This window comes from Elgaria multicarinata, chromosome 22 (assembly GCF_023053635.1).
Source record: "Elgaria multicarinata webbii isolate HBS135686 ecotype San Diego chromosome 22, rElgMul1.1.pri, whole genome shotgun sequence".
Taxonomy (NCBI): domain Eukaryota; kingdom Metazoa; phylum Chordata; class Lepidosauria; order Squamata; family Anguidae; genus Elgaria; species Elgaria multicarinata.
In genome coordinates this window covers 5,935,976-5,954,023 of record NC_086192.1, presented here as the reverse complement: position 1 = coordinate 5,954,023, position 18,048 = coordinate 5,935,976, and the positions used below count along the sequence as shown (strand labels likewise).

The 18,048-nt window shown below is 46.2% G+C and overlaps 1 protein-coding gene across 4 annotated transcripts in view; it reads right to left on the bottom strand.

Moving 5' to 3' along the window:
- NF1 (neurofibromin 1) overlaps positions 1-18,048 on the bottom strand; it is a 246,516-nt gene that overhangs the window by 192,200 nt on the left and 36,268 nt on the right. For all 4 annotated transcript variants that reach the window (XM_063146839.1, XM_063146838.1, XM_063146840.1 and 1 more), the window contains exons 10-15: positions 16,499-16,621; positions 15,445-15,519; positions 13,053-13,184; positions 7,730-7,864; positions 3,582-3,695; positions 276-355 (exon numbers count right to left, since the gene is read on the bottom strand). In XM_063146839.1, the coding sequence (XP_063002909.1) occupies positions 276-355; positions 3,582-3,695; positions 7,730-7,864; positions 13,053-13,184; positions 15,445-15,519; positions 16,499-16,621 (659 nt within the window). The remainder of the gene's footprint in view (positions 1-275; positions 356-3,581; positions 3,696-7,729; positions 7,865-13,052; positions 13,185-15,444; positions 15,520-16,498; positions 16,622-18,048) is intronic.

Genomic DNA, 18,048 nt, shown 5'->3' with positions numbered 1-18,048 from the left:
TTTTTATCATTGGTTTTAGATAATATAAGACCCCATGAATGGTGTGTAAGCACTACAACTGTGGGATGTACATTATTTTTATTATTTATTACATTTTTATACTGCCCCATATCTGAAGCTCTGTGGGCAGTTTACAAAACAGTAAAACATTAAAAACAGTGTTTTTAAAACGCAGGTATTTATTTATACAACTTTTAGCTATGATACAGAGGCCAGGAAAGGGAGTCAAGGAGAGAGAGACCATTTTACAAGGCCAAGACAGCAGATGTACTTACCTGATCTCCCAGAATGTTTCAATGGGTGCATCTGGATTCCACAAGTCAATACTGTCTAACTGATGAAGCACAAGCAAGGCCTAAACACAAACACAGAGAAACCTCTTAACATAGCACTGAATAAAAGATCACTACATAAATTCAGCCATTCATTCCATCCAGCTCTCTGGGTGGTTCACAAAGATGAAAAGCCTAAAAACACAGCAATAATGTAATAAAACCGACATACAATCAACACTTTAACAGGACCCATTAAAAACCCTTATCATATGTTGTCAAATGCCTGGGAGTAAAGTCTTAGGAAGGAAAGGAACCTCTCATGCAAGCACTGAGTCATTACTGACTCTTGGAGGGATGCCAGCTTTATAGCGGGTTGGTTTGCCGTTGCCTTCCCCAGTCACAGTTACCTTTCCCTCAGCTAACTGGGTACTCATTTTACCGACCTCGGGAGGATGGAAGGCTGAGTCGACCCGAGCCAGCTGACTGAAACCAGCTTCCGCTGGGATCGAACTCAGGCCGTGGGGAGAGTTTCAGCTGCAGAAACTGCTGCTTTACCTGTAGGTGCTAATATTAATGCCTCGGGCAGATTCTTGTGGCCTCTTTCCTTGAACTGTTTTGCTGGGGTGTCGAAATTAAATAATTGGGGGGGCACCACTGAAAAGGCCTTCTCCCTTGTTGCTCCATGTGGAGCTTCTCCCTATAATATTTAGGCTTGCCTATCCTGCCCCATTGCGTCTTATCATGCATTTTGCTGTCTCTATCAGTAGAAGGAAAGGAAAGGAAGGAAAGGAACCTCTTGTGCAAGCACTGAGTCATTACTGACTCTTGGAGGGACGCCAGCTTTCGCTGACGTTTTCTTGGCAGGCCTTATAGCGGGGTGGTTTGCCGTTGCCTTCCCCGGCCCTTATTACCTTTCCCCCAGCTACCTGGGTACTCATTTTACCGACCTCGGGAGGATGGAAGGCTGAGTCGACCCGAGCCGGCTGCCTGAAACCAGCTTCCGCTGGGATCGAACTCAGGCCGTGGGGAGAGTTTCAGCTGCAGAAACTGCTGCTTTACCGCTCTGCGCCACACGAGGCTCACGAAAAAGATGAGAACGTTGGCACCAGGGAGACTATTCCATAATTGCCCGGGGGAGGGGGGGGGGAGAAACACCGCCGAAAAGGCCTCTCCTCTATTGCCATCCTCAAAGCCAAGTGGCATTTATTACCAAAATGACATCTTCTGTGTGAAGACTGCCTTACTGTGCTACAGCTACCAAGGACTATGGTTGCAATTCTTCATCTTTAACTAAAGATGTCAGGAGTAACACAACACAGTGTTGATGGGTGTGTGCAAAGAACAAGACTGTAAAAACATGGCACCAAACACAGAAGTGGGGAATGTGAAACTGCGACGTGTCCAAATTAAAGAAACCCAGCGAAGGTTTTGCCAATTCCAGCACAGCTCACAGCTATTTCCCCACGGCGGTCCATGTTCGGTTTTATCAGCCCCGTATAATAAAGGACTGGACAGGAAGCTCAGACAAAGACACAAAGTTATGGAGATCACATTCCAAGGTAGACTTTATTCAGGTCCTGCTTCAAAACATGCTGCCCTTCCTTCAAAAACGCAGTAAAGCCGTCGCACCCTAAAGTCTTGGCTTTAAAATGGACTAGCATCAATTCTGGCACAAGGGAGATGTGATAAGGGAGAGGCTTGGGGAACACATTCAAATCTTATTTCCCCCTCTATCCAGGGATGAGCAACCTGTGGCCCTCAAGATGATGCTGGACCAACTCCCACGATCCACAACCAGCACGGCCAATGGTCAGGGAAGATGGGAACTGCAGCCCAAAACCATCTGGACCACAGGCTGCCCACCTCTGCTCTAAACTATTGGGGGGGGGGGGTGCCACGACACAGGCTCTGAACAACAGACCCGGCCGCAGCTACTCCCTGCTCAAGCCAAGCACCACCGCTTGATACGCCTGAAGCAAGGGATAAAAACCACCTTCCTCCAAACTATGTGGAGAAAGGGGTTTAAATGGAGAAGGATTTTTATATATAAAATAAAACACTGAGAGTTATATGTGCTGAGGTGAATGATTGTCAGAGTGGGTGTTAAATGAGTAAACTTTAGATGATAAGAGCCTCGTGTGGTGCAGAGCGGTAAAGCAGCAGTTTCTGCAGCCGGAACTCTCCCCACGGCCTGAGTTCGATCCCAGCGGAAGCTGGTTTCAGGCAGCCGGCTCGGGTCGACTCAGCCTTCCATCCTCCCGAGGTCGGTAAAATGAGTACCCAGTTAGCTGGGGGAAAGGTAATAATGGCCGGGGAAGGCAACGGCAAACCACCCCGCTATAAGGCCTGCCAAGGAAACGTCAGCGAAAGCTGGCGTCCCTCCAAGGGTCAGTAATGACCCAGTGCTTGCACGAGAGGTTCCTTTCCTTTCTTCCTTAGATGATAAATACCAAACAGACACATGGGATTTTTGTGGTAGTTTAAAAACAAAACAATCAAAATTTATTTTCAAAAGTACACAAGCTTTGTTTCAAATAAACCATTTAAAAACCTTTTTGAAACCTGTCATACAATCCTGTCACTCATTCACATACGCACTTTCCTTTCTCTCACACAATCACTCTTGAACTTTCTTTATTCTCAGTATTGATTAATATACATCCACTACGTGCACACCACACTCCAAAGACACCACTCTCTACACTGACCCTCAAGTTTCCCAGAACTTAAGTACCCTAAACACAGAGAGCACTAAAGACTCTAAACCAGTGGTTCTCAACCTTCCTAATGCCGCGACCCTTTAATACAGTTCCTCATGTTGTGGTGACCCCCAACCATAAAATTATTTTCGTTCTTCTCTACACGATCCATTGTCATGGGATGGTTTGCTAATGAAAATAATACATAACAATAGCTTTAATACAAAAGATGATACATGACATAGTTCAGTCAATACAGTTTCCTAAGACCATCGGAAATATGTGTTTTCCAATGGTCTTAGGCGACCCCTGTGAAAGGGTCGTTTGACCCCCAAAGGGGTTCCGACCCACAGGTTGAGAACCGCTGCAAGTCTAAGAGTACCTAACAAGTCTCCCACAATCCCCTCCGTCCTCCCCTTATATATCACTCCTCCCGCTCCCAAGACATTCTAACTCCGCCCACTCAGGCCAACATTCTAAAACCCACAGACTTACAAACCCCAGACATACCTTTGGGAACTGACTTGTGGGGTGTAACGCCACAGGGGGGGTTGGTCCCATCGAAGTGATGGGCTTGGTTGTCAATGCTCAGGAGCTAGACCCTTACCTCCATGGCTTCTTGTGCTATTTCAGGCATGCTGGACTGTGGCACCAGTTGGACCAGCCCTGTAATGAGTTCAGCCGTGCTGCCCTGTGTCTCAGGCCCCTGTTTCCTGGGATTCTGCACATGAAGGTAGAGGCATGTCAGCTTGTGCTTACAGATGTGGGTTTAGTGACATTTATATTCCAAATACATGGCAATCTGAGTTCCAAAGAGCGACTTTGGGTGTATCTCGAATGGGTCTGTCATATACTACAACATAAATCTGTAGCATCTCCCCGATGAGGGAAGGCTACAACAGCTGGAATTGTTTAGCTTGGAAAATAAGAGGCTAATGAGAGACATGATAAAGGTGTGCAAAATCATGCCTGGTGCGGAGAATGTGGAGAGGGAGACCTTTTCCTCCCTCTCCCATAATACTAGAACCCAGTGGGGTCATCCCACGAAGCTGATGGGTGGGAGATTCAGGACAAATAAAAGGAAGGACTTCTTCACGCAGCGCAGAGTTAAACGATGAAATTCGCTACCACAAGGTGTAGTGATGGCTACCAATTGGGATGGCTTTAAAAGGGGGTTGGATAAATTCCTGGAGGAGAACGCTATCAATGGCCACGAGTCCTGATGGCTATGTGCTACCTCCAGTATCAGAGGCAGTAAGCCTATACACACCAGCTGCTGGGGAACATGGGCGGGAGGGTGCTGTTGCACTGTGTCGTGCTTGTGGCTCCCTGGTCGACAGCTGGTCGGCCACTGTTGGACTAGATGGACCCTTGGCTTTTCTTATGTTCTTCATGCCAACGTGATCTCAGTTTGACGTAACCCTACACCTGAATTCTAGTGAGTGGGAGCCTACAGCCTGATAGGAACCTAAGAGTCCTGGATGTAGGGAGTTCGAACCGGGGATCCCAGGGTCTGCATGGATGGTTATACAAGTTATAGCCCAACACATCTGGAAGACCCCGGGGGTTGGGAGACCTGGCTTAAGAGAAATGAGCCTTTTTCTCATGGAGGCAGTTCTAGAGAGGTTTTTTTTTTTTGGAGGGGGACTCTCTTCAGTTTCAAAAGTTCTCTGCCATGTGGTATGGGGGAGGGCAGCACATTCTTTTCAAGAAGCACAAACCCAAACCACCAGAAACTTGGGAGTCAAGCACAAGGAAACTGGAGAGCGAAGTGGCACAGATGCTGGACGTTACGTGCTGCATTACGTTCTCCCGATTCCATCATTGGCAAGCAGTAATTGCGAGTCTGGTCAATGAATCAAAAGGAACGGATGGGCTAGCCGACTTGCTTCGAGTGAATTTAATCATCTTTGGGTAGAGCACAACATAAGGGAACGACCTTACGCCAAGTTGGACTGTTTGTCCATCTAGGCCTGCTGTGTCACCTCTGACTGGCAGCATCTCTCCGGGGCCTCAGCCATGCCTGCCTGATGTCTTTCTTTGAGTGTTGCTGCCAGGGATCGAATCAGCCTCCTTCTGCATGCAAAGCAGGTAGTTTATCACTTAGCTGGGGTCCCTCCCCAAAGAACAGTCGGGGCAAGGCTGAAGGAGTCAATGAGGGAAGCAGAATGAGACCCTCTGCCCCGTGTGCCTAGAGCAAGACACAGCATCTTCACTGTTATGAAGAATCATAGAATAGCAGAGTTGGAAGGGGCCTTTAAGGCCATCGAGTCCAACCCCCTGCTCAATGCAGGAATCCACCCTAAAGCATCCCTGACAGATTTTTATTTCATGTTGGTAAACTGCAGAGGGGGAAAAAGGTGTACCCCTTTAAAATAAAGACCTGTATGAATCTCTGAGGTCACAATCAGGCTTACACAACAATGCTCTGAATTCCAGCTGAATTGCCAGTTGCTCCTTTTCATTTCAAAATGCTCTTGGGTCAGTTGGGGAGTAGAGTGGACTACAGAGATCATTGCTATTCAAGGACCTGGGCAACACCAGGTAGGTTAATAGAATAGTAGAGTTGGAAGGGGCCTATAAGGCCATCGAGTCCAACCCCCTGCTCAATGCAGGAATCCACCCTAAAGCATCCCTGACAGATGGTTGTCCAGCTGCCTCTTGAAGGCCTCTAGTGTGGGAGAGCCCACAACCTCCCTAGGGAACTGGTTCCATTGTCGTACTGCTCTAACAGTCAGGATGGTTTTCCTAATGTCCAGCCGGAATCTGGCTTCCTTTAACTTGAGCCCGTTATTCCGTGTCCTGCACTCTGGGAGGATCGAGAAGAGATCCTGGCCCTCCTCTGTGTGACAACCTTTTTCATAGAATCCTAGAATCCTAGAATAGTAGAGTTGGAAGGGGGCCTACAAGGCCATCGAGTCCAACCCCCTGCTCAATGCAGGAATCCACCCTAAAGCATCCCTGACAGATGGCTGTCCAGCTGCCTCTTGAAGGCCTCAAGTGTGGGAGAGCCCACAACCTCCCTAGGTCACTGGTTCCATTGTCGTACTGATCACACACAGGCAAGTCCATCTTCTCAGCCATGAGGGATAGGAACTTGCTTTGTGGGTTGTTGTGGGTTTTTTTTAAAAAAAAGCTGCAGTTATTAGGATGTCCCATTCTCTGCCTGAACTCCACACTCGGGCAGTGCAAACATGCCATGGGACTGGCTACGATTCAACATTCTTCGTGACATAGAGGGCCATTCCACCTACATTGTGTAAGCTTTTGTTTCACGTGACTTGCCCTTATCCGCTCCTTCTCAGATTCCCCTAACCTGATGTGTCTTGTTCTTTTCTTCTCTCCAAGGTTGTTGGAATAGAACTAGGGCTGCTATCCCTCGTGATTCATGGCCTGGGGTTTCTTCAAAGATCCACAAATGGAATCGCCTGCTCGCCTTTGGCGAGTACACTTTTTGCTCTGGCGAAAGGCATGGAATCAAACCCGCCTCCCTGCCCTCCTTCAGGGCTTCAGATCGAATGAGGCCTCTCTGAGATGCCAGGCTGAATTCTCAGGGCTTCTCCCCAACGCTGCAATGGGCCTTGGAAATACTTGGAAAGTCATGAGACTCCCGGAGAATCTGAGGCTCAGCGCAAAGTGGACAAACTCCCACTCAGCTGAAAAGGAGGGCAGGGGCGCCTTCCCCAGTTGTTCTAGGTCTCAATATCTTCTCCTGTAAGAAGACATTGTCCCTGCCCAGAAGCAGGGTCATGGCGACAGCAAGTTTTCGGCTGGCTATTAATTTGATCAAGATTTGTTAATCCCCATTCTAACCTAGTGCAGCCATGGACCAACTGGTGTTATTCAAAAGATGCTCACTTGTAAAGGAAGCATCTACCAATACCAGCTGGGTCTCAGTACCAATCTGAACAATCCACAGGAATTAAATGTTAATGGTTCATAAAGAGGCATGCTTCTGGGGACAGCTATTTATTTATTATTGAATTTATATCCTGCCTTTTTTCTTGCAAGGAACCCAAGGCGGCGTACATAATCCTCCTCCTCTCCAATTTATCCTTACAACAACCACCCTGTGAGGTGGGTTGGGCTGAGAGGCTGTGACTGGCCCAAAGTCACCCAGTGGGTTTCCATGGTCAAGTGAGGACCAGAACCCGGATCTCCCGACTCCAAATCTAACACTTTAGCCACTAAGCCACACTGGCTATTGCCTTGATGTCCTGTCTGTGGGCTTCCTGGAGGGACCTCGCCAGACCCTTTACCGGCCCTTTGAAGGGCTGAAAAATGGCATATAAATAAAGGATGTTATAAATCAATACATACAGTTGCACATTTTGTATGTGCACGGAAGGATGTTTTTAGATTGGGGGGAGATTTAAATGTGCAATTCCTTTTCCTGCAATATAAAGTTCTACAGTCCAGGAAAGGCTTTAACAACTTGATTATGCTGAGTGCATTAGGGGATTCCAGGCTTTTCAATCACTTCTTATATAAGAGCGCTACTAATGCTGTTGTTTTAATTTTGTTTTGTTTTTAAGTGTGAGGAATACTTTGGACCTTTCCTTTTTGGATGCGGTGCAAGCAGCAACAAAATGACATCCTAAAACAAGGGTCAGAGGGTTCCACTGTTACTTGCCGTGGTTTCACATCTGCACGTTCTATCGTCCTGTTAGAAAGCCAGCATGCATTTTTGGTTGAAAGATTATTAGAAAAGAAACCCAGACTGTGTGTTTTTATTTTAAAGGGACTTTTACTTACACAAAGCAAGAGTTTTGGGTCAGCGTGGATCAGTTTTACCATGGACAACAACAAGACCTTATAACTTCTGGTTTCAACGTCTGTAGGCTTTTCTTTGAACTTAAGGCTTGTCATTTTCTCTTTAAAAGTAAGACTCTAAAAGGGAGAGGAAAAAAACACATTACATGACTGTCAATGAGTCACTGATTACTCAAAATTCAAAAGGTATTATGTGTACAAAGAATGCCATATAGTACAGCAGACTTCCCCAACCTCATGTCCTCCAGATGTGTAGGACTGCAACTCCCATCATTCCCAGCCAGCATGGAGAGGCAGTCCAAAACATCTGGAGGGCACAAGGTTGGGGGAAGAGCACGCCTGAGAATACGGATTTAAATACGAACTGCGTAACCAGCTTTTATCAGTCAATCTCTTCTTCGTTGTCCATTCAGGATGCTCCGGCAGCTACTTTCACGGAGCCTTCCACTACGATCCCAAGATCTATTTTGTGAGCAGTTAGAGCCAATTCAGAACCCACCACTGCCACTATTCCGGGTGGGTGGAAGAAAGAGATCCCGGGGTCACAGTCGACAACTCACTAAAGATGTCAACTTAGTGTGCAGCAGCAGCAGAAACAGGGAAATGCAGTGTTTGGCATTATTAGGAACACAAGACCAAAAATATATCTGCACGTGGAATACCGGGTACAGTTCTGGTCACTCCTTCTCAAAAGAGGTGATTTTTGCAGAACAGGAAAGAAGGGTACAAAATGAGGCCAGGAGATGCATCAATGCGAGAGACGTTACCATCCTGCCATGATACCCTAAGAGCGCCCTCTACTGGGTCAAACCAAAGCTCCATCTAGCCCTGCATCCTTCCTCTCATAGTGGCTAACCAGGTGCCTCTGGGAAGCTCATAAGCCAGACAGGAAGTCAAGAGCCCTCCCCAGCCTGGTCACCCAAGCAACTGGCATCCAGTGGCAGGCTGCCTCTGAACGGCCCCTGCTTCGCACACAGAAAGTCCCAGGGTCAGCCTCTAGCATCTCCAGGTAGGGCTGGAAAAGCTGCTGCCAGAAATCCTGATGCCAGCCAGCATCAACACTACTAGACTAGATGAGCCAATGGTCTGACGCAAGAGTCAGCTTCCTCTGGTCCTAACATGAAGGTTCCATGTAGCCAACAAGGCTAGAAGCGGTTTGTAGACTTCTCCTCCTCCTACGCTGGATCAATACAATGAAGATCCAATGGAAGGCACTAAAGGAAGGACAGTTTTCAGATAAATCAAGCTACAATTACTATCTGTAGCGAACTAGCCGCTCCTAGTTTCTATTGAGCCCGACTCAAATCATGTCAATAAATTCCTTCTTGGCAGCTTCACACCTTGAAATCTTTTCTCTGATGTATAGCGACTTTCAGGCTTGCTGTTGAATGTCCAGGGAGACTGAAATGTGGTCAATAGGGCCATGTGCTCCATGAGGAACTGGCCTCCCCATTCAACAAACTACAACCCCATTAACTTGCTAAAAAATAAAAACATATGTAAGCTATAGTCTCAGATCCTGATTTGGCAGCTGTTTACAAACTATGCCCGTTCAGATGTCAGACCAAATCACAGTTTGGCTTTACATCCATACCATCTTTTCCTCCCCAATGAAAAAAGACAAAGCAAACAGCCCAGCCCAACACTTTGTAGGAAACGTCTCTCTTCTAAGGAAGGGAAGGAAAGGAACCTCTCGTGCAAGCATGGAGTCATTACTGACTCTTGGAGGGATGCCAGCTTTCGCTGACGTTTTCTTGGCAGGCCTTATAGCGGGGTGGTTTGCCGTTGCCTTCCCCGGCCGTTATTACCTTTCCCCCAGCTAACTGGGTACTCATTTTACCGACCACTGGAGAATGGAAGGCTGAGTCGACCTGAGCCGGCTGCCTGAAACCAGCTTCCGCTGGGATCGAACTCAGGCCTGGGGAGAGTTTCACTTGCAAAAACTGCTGCTTTACCGCTCTGTGCCACATGAGGCTCTTTTAAACACCTCTGCAAATGTGTTAGCTAGCTAAAATACTCTTATAAGGAACTTGGGTGCTTTTATCTAAATCTGGAACATTTTAAAGAAGGCGTTTCTTCCCTGAGTCGTCTGCAATTAAGCAAAAGACATATAAGCAAGAGGCAACTTGGGGTTGCATGCATGTTGGAGGTACTCTAGGCAAAAGCAGGGCATGGGACATCAATTGGACATTCCAGGTTTTCTTTCTTGAATAAAATTTCCAGAGCTCATGGCTGCGGAGAAACACTTGCAACCTTGGCTCACATCAGCCCTTGACAGAAGATTTTGAAATCTTTAAAATCCTGAACCATAGAAGCAGAATTGCGTAAATATAGATATAGGCACATTTATTCTATCTTATCCTTCACACAGAGTGATTTTGGTAACCAGGCAGACAGAGCCCCAAATCAATTTGAAAATAATATCTATATCCATTCATCTGTATATAGATATAAATATTATAACGGAAGAAACATCCAAGATATTTTCATGTTAATGAATCATTTGCTATTTCCACACACAAGACACCCAACAGCAGGACTAGAAATAATGTTCATTAACATTCTGAAAACAAAATACCTAAAAGGATTGGGGGGGGGGGAATGAGTCATCACACTTTGGAGGTAAATCCTCCAAAACCTTATCAATGAAAACGCAGGCTTTTAAAGACCTTAACATGCTTCTTTAATCACTCTGAAATAATAAAAAAGTAAAGTGTATATTCACGAATTGGCATTCAAGTCTGATATTTTATAGCGGATATTACAGCTGCACACCATTTTGATAAAGGAATCTAAGGGCAGTGAGACTTAATCCTGGTCACCTCTTGACCACAGTTAAGAGTCAGGGATCTGGACCCCCCCACACACACCCTTCAGAAGTAAATTCCCTCCCCTGTTTTAACTGCCATCAAGCCATGCATCAGCACTGTCCTCGCCTGTGGTGAAGGCCAACCAGGATTTCCATTTAACTACGGTTTGAAATCATAGCTAAACCATGTTCTAATACTGGTTAGCCCTAACCATGGGTATGGCCAGTGGAGATTATGCTTCTAAATATGGTTGAGTCAGGGAAAGGAAAAGGCGAAAAGCTGGGGAAAACACGCTCCTATGAGCTGGTTGCCAAACGCCTAGTCATGGTTAAATTTGCACCAGCCCCAAGAAAAAAGGTTTATGGTTAACATTGAGCCTGTTCAGACAACACACTAAGCCATGGTTAAGCCGCTAACCCTTTTGCAGAAAATGGTTGAGTGTGTTTAAACCATGGTTATGTAGCCACCATGGTTAGGAGTGGTTCATATGTTTGGATTACTGCAATACGTGGGGCTGCCTTTGAAAACGGTCCAGAACTTTCAACTGGTACAAAACAGGGCAGCACAGTTACTAACAGGGACTGGCCGACGAGACCACATCACGCCAGTCCTTTTACAACTTCATTGGCTGCCAGTCCAGGTCCGGGCCCGATTCAAAGTGCTGGTATTAACATTTAAAGCCCTCAACGGCTTGGGGCCAGGCTCTCTGAAGGAACGCCTCCTCCCGTATGTACCTGCCTAAGGGCATCCTCAGGGGTCCTTCTCCGCGAGCCCCTGCCAAAGGAAGTGAGGCAGGCAGCTACCAGGAGGAGGGCCTTCTCTGCTGTGGCACCCCGGCTGTGGAATGAGCTCCCTAAGGAGGTTCGCTTGGCACCAACATTATATGCTTTTAGACGCCAGGTGAAGACCTTTTTATTCTCCCAGCATTTTAACAGCCTATACATTTGGTGTTTTCAATTTGTAATTTTGCATTGCTGCTCTTTTTATCTGGTTGAGCTTTTATATTGTATTTTATATTATGGTTTTATATCGTTGTTTTATACTTTGAATGGTTTTCATTTTTGTGAACCGCCCAGAGAGCTCCAGCTATTGGGCGGTGTAGAAATGTAATAAATAAATAAATAAATGTGATGCCAAGTCATCGTTCATATGACACACGAAGACATCGTGTTTAGCTCAAAATGCACAACTGCTGTGGCATAGTGTGTTGTCTGAACAGGGTCATGTTAATCAAAGAAAATGGCAAGAAGGAAATGCTTCATTTTAGAAACCCACCTGTTGTGGGTAGGTGCAGGGGGAACGGCAGAGAATAAAATGGCTCAAGAGATGTACGGCAGGGGCTAATACCGCTCATATCACCTGCTCTGCAAACTGAGTTTCAGTTTGCTTCGTTACAGCCAACAGGTGAACAACGCATGCTACATATTCAATCACTGAAATGGGAGTGACATGACTCTAGCCGTAACTACACACAGAAAAGTAAAAAAGAAAAAGAAAAATCCAAACCAAAAATAAATAAATAGAGAAAGCTTTTCTGTGGTAGTTAACAATGGGGTCATATACTTACAGCCACAGAAGCCCACTGCAATGCAAAGCAGTGACTGGTTGGAATCTGACCATGTGAGCGACAGCAGCCAATAAGAACAGAAAATAAGAAGCAGAAGACAAAGCACGGCCAATCAGTGTCAAGCGTTGCAACGCATAACTGCCGTCGTGTTTTTTCCCCCCCTCTCCACCTATGAATGCACAGATTCATAAGCTTCCAAAGAAAGGACTCGGCTAAGCTGCGGGGAGGTGTCCCAGCTGCGCGTCAGGGAGGGGGCCGCCTGCGTCTGACAGAAGCCTGTGACCGCTCGGGGCGCGACTTTCTCACAGCCCAACTCGCTTCCCGGGGTTGCTGCGAGTGAGAAGGAGATCCTGCAAAGCCATGTTGCTCATTCAAAGAAGAAAATGGACGGGTGGCAAATAAAGAAGCAAAGTTGTAATGTAAAGCTACCGCCCGGCAAGACAGAGGGGGCATTTGTTAAAATGAGGGCCAGGACAGCCTCAAAACCTGTTTGAACATAGTTCTGTGCAGTTGGCAAAGAATCTGGGAGGACCTGATGCTGCAGCCCTGCGGAGTCGAAAGCGGGCTCGGACGTCATTCTCGTCATCGTGTTTGGTTTTTACACAGTGGATCTTGAGAGCCTAATGGATGAGCCAGCCAACGGCTCGTCACCGGTGATTTCAGGAAGGGGGGGGAGGGCCCAGATGGCTGGGGATGCTGAGAGTTGTAGTCCAACACATCTGGAGGGCACCAGGTTGGGGGAAAGCTGTTCTAGAACACAGGAAGGGTCAGTGGGAAAAGATTTAGGGCCCTTCTGCTTCACCGGCTGCGGCATTTGTACCACCTTCTAGAACAAGGGAGCACCAAGAACGAAATTGACACGCTTTTTTAAAAACCATAACCACTGGAAGAAGAAGAAAGGGGGGGGGAAGGTCTGTCGGGGTCTTACCGGCGTCATGCGGATCGGAGTGTGGACGCCAGAGCCCTGCAGTGCTTTGTTGAGGGTTTCACTGAACATGGTGCGGAGTTCCACGGAATGACAGTACACGGCATCGATCTTGGGCCACCAGTCCAGGGCAGACTGAGGGAAGGAAGTGGACAAAGCCCCAAGTGAGCGTTAGGGAGGACTCAATGGAGCACATAACCCAGCAGCCCAATCTTAGCGGTCCCTCGAAAGCCTCCAGGGAAGAGAAGGCTGAGGGGAGACAGGAGAGCGCTCTTCAAATACTTGAAAGGTTGTCACACAGAGGAGGGCCAGGATCCCTTCTCGATCGTCCCAAAGTGCAGGACGCGGAATAATGGGCTCAAGTGACAGGAAGCCAGATTCCGGCTGGACAGCAGGAAAAACTTCCTGCTGGCTGGGGCATTCTGGGAGATGCAGTCCAACACCTCTGGAGCGTCCCAGGTTGAGGAAGGCTGGACTAGTCCAACCCTCTGCAACATGCAGGAAAACCAATTAAACCAGCCATGAGAGGTGTCTGTCCAGCATTTTATCCCCTCCGCAAAGCTTTGGCCTAGGCCTCCCTCTACAGAACAAGTATGAAGTCAGAATACCAAAAAGAGAAGGCGCGAAATTGGGGCTGAACAAAGGGAGTCTGCAAAAGGATGCTCCCAATTTCTAGCCGGGGGGGGGGAGGGGGAGAGGAGCTCTGACCTGATTGGGAGCTTAAAGAAACTTTTTGTTGGTGGTAGCTGCCCGCAGTGTTAGGTTATTTTTATTTTCAGGCTCCTCATAGCAATAGCTAGCCGGACTCCTCCTCCACCCGTGGTGATGGTGAAATCAGCTCTGCTGAGCAATGCAGCTCCTTCCCAGCTGGTGATCCTCAACCCACAGCCAAAGACATTTCACAGCTGGGAGAGGAGGGCTGGGAAGCGCCACTGCAGACTTAGACTCCCGGGTTCTACGGCGCTTTGGGCTGGGAGCCCCAAGATCCACCAGCTAGAGCCAGGCGCAAAAGGCAGACACTTAGGATGAAAGGACACAATGCCTCTGAGCGTACGTCGAGCCAAAGACTTTGAGTCCAGTATCAGAACTGAATGGAGCTTGCAGTCCTTTCAAAGAGAAGTTTACCCCAGGCCAAGGGTTCCCCCGCAAATCAGGATGGTCCCCCTACTCTTGATTTTCCTAATTTAGGGGGTGGGGGAGGTTGGTTACTTAGGACAGGGCTCCTGTATCTTTAACAGTTGTACTGAGAAGGGAATTTCATTTGTACACACACAGCACCTGGTGAAATTCCCTCTTCATCACAGCAGTTAAAGCTGCAGGAGTCCTGCCCTCTTTTGTATCTGGTCACTCTAGTACAGAGTGCAGCTTTAACTATTGGGATGAAGAGGGAATTTCTCCAGGTGCTGCAGGCGTACAAATGACACCTGCTGAAATTCCCTTTTCAATACAACTGTTAAAGATTCAGGAGCCCTGTCTTCCTTTCCATAGGGTCACCCTAGGTTACTGCCACCGTTGGGTGATTGCGAGTCAGAAATCCTTGCTGTTCTACTGCGAATCAACGGAAGATCTATCAGAAGATCTCAATCTACCTTCTGCCCATGCCTGTGCCAGACAGCCCTCAGCTATTATTAAGGGACTGAGATCACAAGCAACCTTCTCCAGTTCCTCCCATCTGGATTCTCCCCAAGTTGCTCATCCATCGCTTGTCATTACGTCTGCATGAGTATTAACCAGGATTCATGCTGACCACGAAGCGTTCCTTAACCCAGGATTTGAAACGCTCTTTCGGAGCTGGTTCCAAATCTTATGGAAGGGTTGCATCCTCGCTTGTGTTAACTGTGGTTAACTTCCACCCAGGCATAAATGCTAAAGGATTCAGAATCATTTCATACATTTCATTTATTACATTTATATACTGCCCCGCAGCCGAAGCTCTCTGGGCGGTTCTCAAAAGTTAAAAATAATAAACATTAAAAAGGTATGCAAAATTTAAAAACCATCAAAAACTTAAAAAACAACAGTATAAAAAATGATGGAGGAATGTGCACATCGGAAAGGAGGAAGGGCCCAATCCTGACCCCCTCAACCATTCGACGCACCTGCTTAGTGTTACGTTTGCGCGAGTCCTAAAAATGACAAACATTTGACATCTACTACTGTTGATGGAATCGCAAGAGATTAACTAACCGCCATTAAAAATGGCCCCAATATGTGCAAACTAAGAGGGTGGGTTTCAGGCGGCTGAACCACTTCGCTTGCCCAGAAAGTCAACGCAGTGCCCACAAGCCCACTCCACGCCCCACTCTGCTCACATCCTGCTTCCGCAGTTCAAGTCAAATCTCTGCCACCTTGAGAAGTCAATTATTTAGTCTTTTCAAGCACTGTAAGAACTTACATTCGTGATTATACGGTGGAGTGAATTTACCAGCACATAATGAAATGTTGATGGAGAGTTCTGTGCCAGGCAGGTCTAGAAGAAATGGGGGAGAATATATATTTTAGAAGCTTTCCACTTGGAAATCAAAGGGTACAAACCCTACAGGACTTTGTCCAGCACAAGGTAAACCGAAACAAACAGGATTTGTTAAAGGGCACTTCTGCGCCCACATAGGTCTGCGAGTAACACGTTCCTTTAAGCAGGGTTGCACAGGACTGGATGGTTGGGCCCAAAGCCAATTAAAGAACAGCAGAGCTTCTCCAGTTAATTCAAATAAAATGGTTACTAAAAGGCAGTTGGAAAGGCAGAGATGGCAAAACTCACAGCGATAATGAGAGGAAGATCACCAACTAGGTCTATGTTGGAATGGAAACCTTTGATAGAATATTTGCAAGAGACAGAGAAAAATGATGTATTCGTTTGTGGATTTTAGTATTAAGATGGGGAAAGAAAAAAAAGCGAAGAAATAAATGTGATTGATGTATTAATTGTAATTAAAGAATTAGAGAGAAATGAAGTATGATTCTGTGAATCCAATGTATGAGATTCAGATAAGTCATAAAAAAGAACTGAATTTGATTAACATATTAATAGTAATTCAGAAATTAGTTAGCATTTCTGGCATGAAGAGGGTCAAAATATACTTTAACTTCATCCTTAAATTTTTTTATTGTATCTTACTGTAAGTGTCGTTGTTTTGTGTATACATTTGTTTGTATGTATTATATGTAGTGTAAAGATTTTGTGTTTGTGATGTTTAAAATTAAAAAAAATCAGTCCAGCACTGCAAATTCTTAAACCACCAAATCCCACCCTCCCAAAAAAAGGGGAAAAAAAGGGCAGTTGGAAATGCATCTTGAAAGCTACCTAAAAATAGACTTCTAGAAAACACTCAAAACAGTAATGGCTGAGAAACAAATTGTCTATTATTCATGAATCCCCGGGCGCTGCTGGCCCATCCATCATATCCAGTCACTCAAAAATATCTTCAAGGATAGAAAGCGCGTCTCACCTTGAAGTGCTGGTTATTGTGTGGGTTGATGCGGAAGCAGGACACTAAGCAGTCAATCATGAGGTCTATGTCGGCATTCTGGTTGCTTCTCGAAAAAGGCTTGCTGGGGTTGAAGAGCAGGTTCTATGAAACACCCAATGTGCGCCCCGGTTATTTTAGTCAGTGGTAAAAAATAATATTAATAATAAAAAATTAGAATATTTTCAAAATGTCAAGGAAGGTATCTGTAGAAGGGCTGTTTTTTAGCAAAAGAACATGAATAGCAAGGTTTCAGGGATGCATTTTATTTGTCCAGAAGCCCTTGCCGCCTTGCAGGTTGAGCAGGAAGAATTCCTGCCTCAACAGCAGTTCAGTTTTAAGCTAGATTGCAATCAATCCTACTGAGCGGCCTTAAGCCTGACCACTCGTCTCAATTGCCAATGTTAGGCAAGCAAGAAGACAACCAATGTGAGATCCTTTTGAAGCCCTAAGACCCATCCCACAGAGTGACCTGATTCACACATTAAAAGAACACCCATCAGCTGTCATGGATGAGCCGGAGAGAACGCTCCGGCCGCTTGGAGTGTGCTCGTTATTTCTGCTTTTACTCAACAATCCGCAAGTGTTTGCCGACCCTGGATAGGGCAACAATCTTCATAGATTGCTGAGTGCGTCATCCGAACCCAGACCACTGGGATGTTTAGGATGCGAACAACCCAGCAGTTAACCCAACAACAAGCAATAGGTTAAGCTCTGACCTGTTTAAGCTCCCGGTTCAGATGACACATTCGAGAACCCAAAGAAGCCGCCGCACATGAATTGCTGAATAAAAACAGAAATGGTGGACACGCTGCAGGCAGCCCACCTGCTCTCGCCTACCTGTCCCCAAGAGCCGCAGGGTTGTTTAACTCATGGGCTGTTGTTAAATGTGAAATGGCCCATAAATGTGAAATGGTCCTGTTGACGTACAAAGCTTTTCACTGTCTAGCTCCTTCCTATATTTCCTCTCTCATCTCACACTATTGCCCCGCTCGTGCTCTTCACTCTTCTGGTGCCATGTTTCTCACCTGCCCAAGGGTCTCCACTTCCCTTGCTCGGCTTCGTCCATTTTCTTCTGCTGCCCCTTACGCCTGGAACGCTCTTCCAGAACATTTGAGAACTACAAGTTCAATCGCAGCTTTTAAAGCTCAGCTAAAAACTTTTCTTTTTCCTAAAGCTTTTAAAACTTAATTTTGTTCTGACTTTTATACTGCCTGTTTGGTGCATTCTCTTCCCCTCCTTATTGTTTTACTATGATTTTATTAGATTGTAAGCCTATGTGGCAGGGTCTTGCTATTTATTGTTTTACTCTGTACAGCACCATGTACGTTGATGGTGCTATATAAATAAATAAATAAATAAATAAATAATAATAATAATAATAATAATAATCATCATCTATTCCTCGGACCACCTAGTAAAGGACAAGGAGGTTCCCCAGTGAGCCACAACCACCCACCTATTTATACATGGAGAAACTTTTATCAACAGGGAAACAATTTGCCATGCTTTGTCTTACAAAAGTCCTGGAT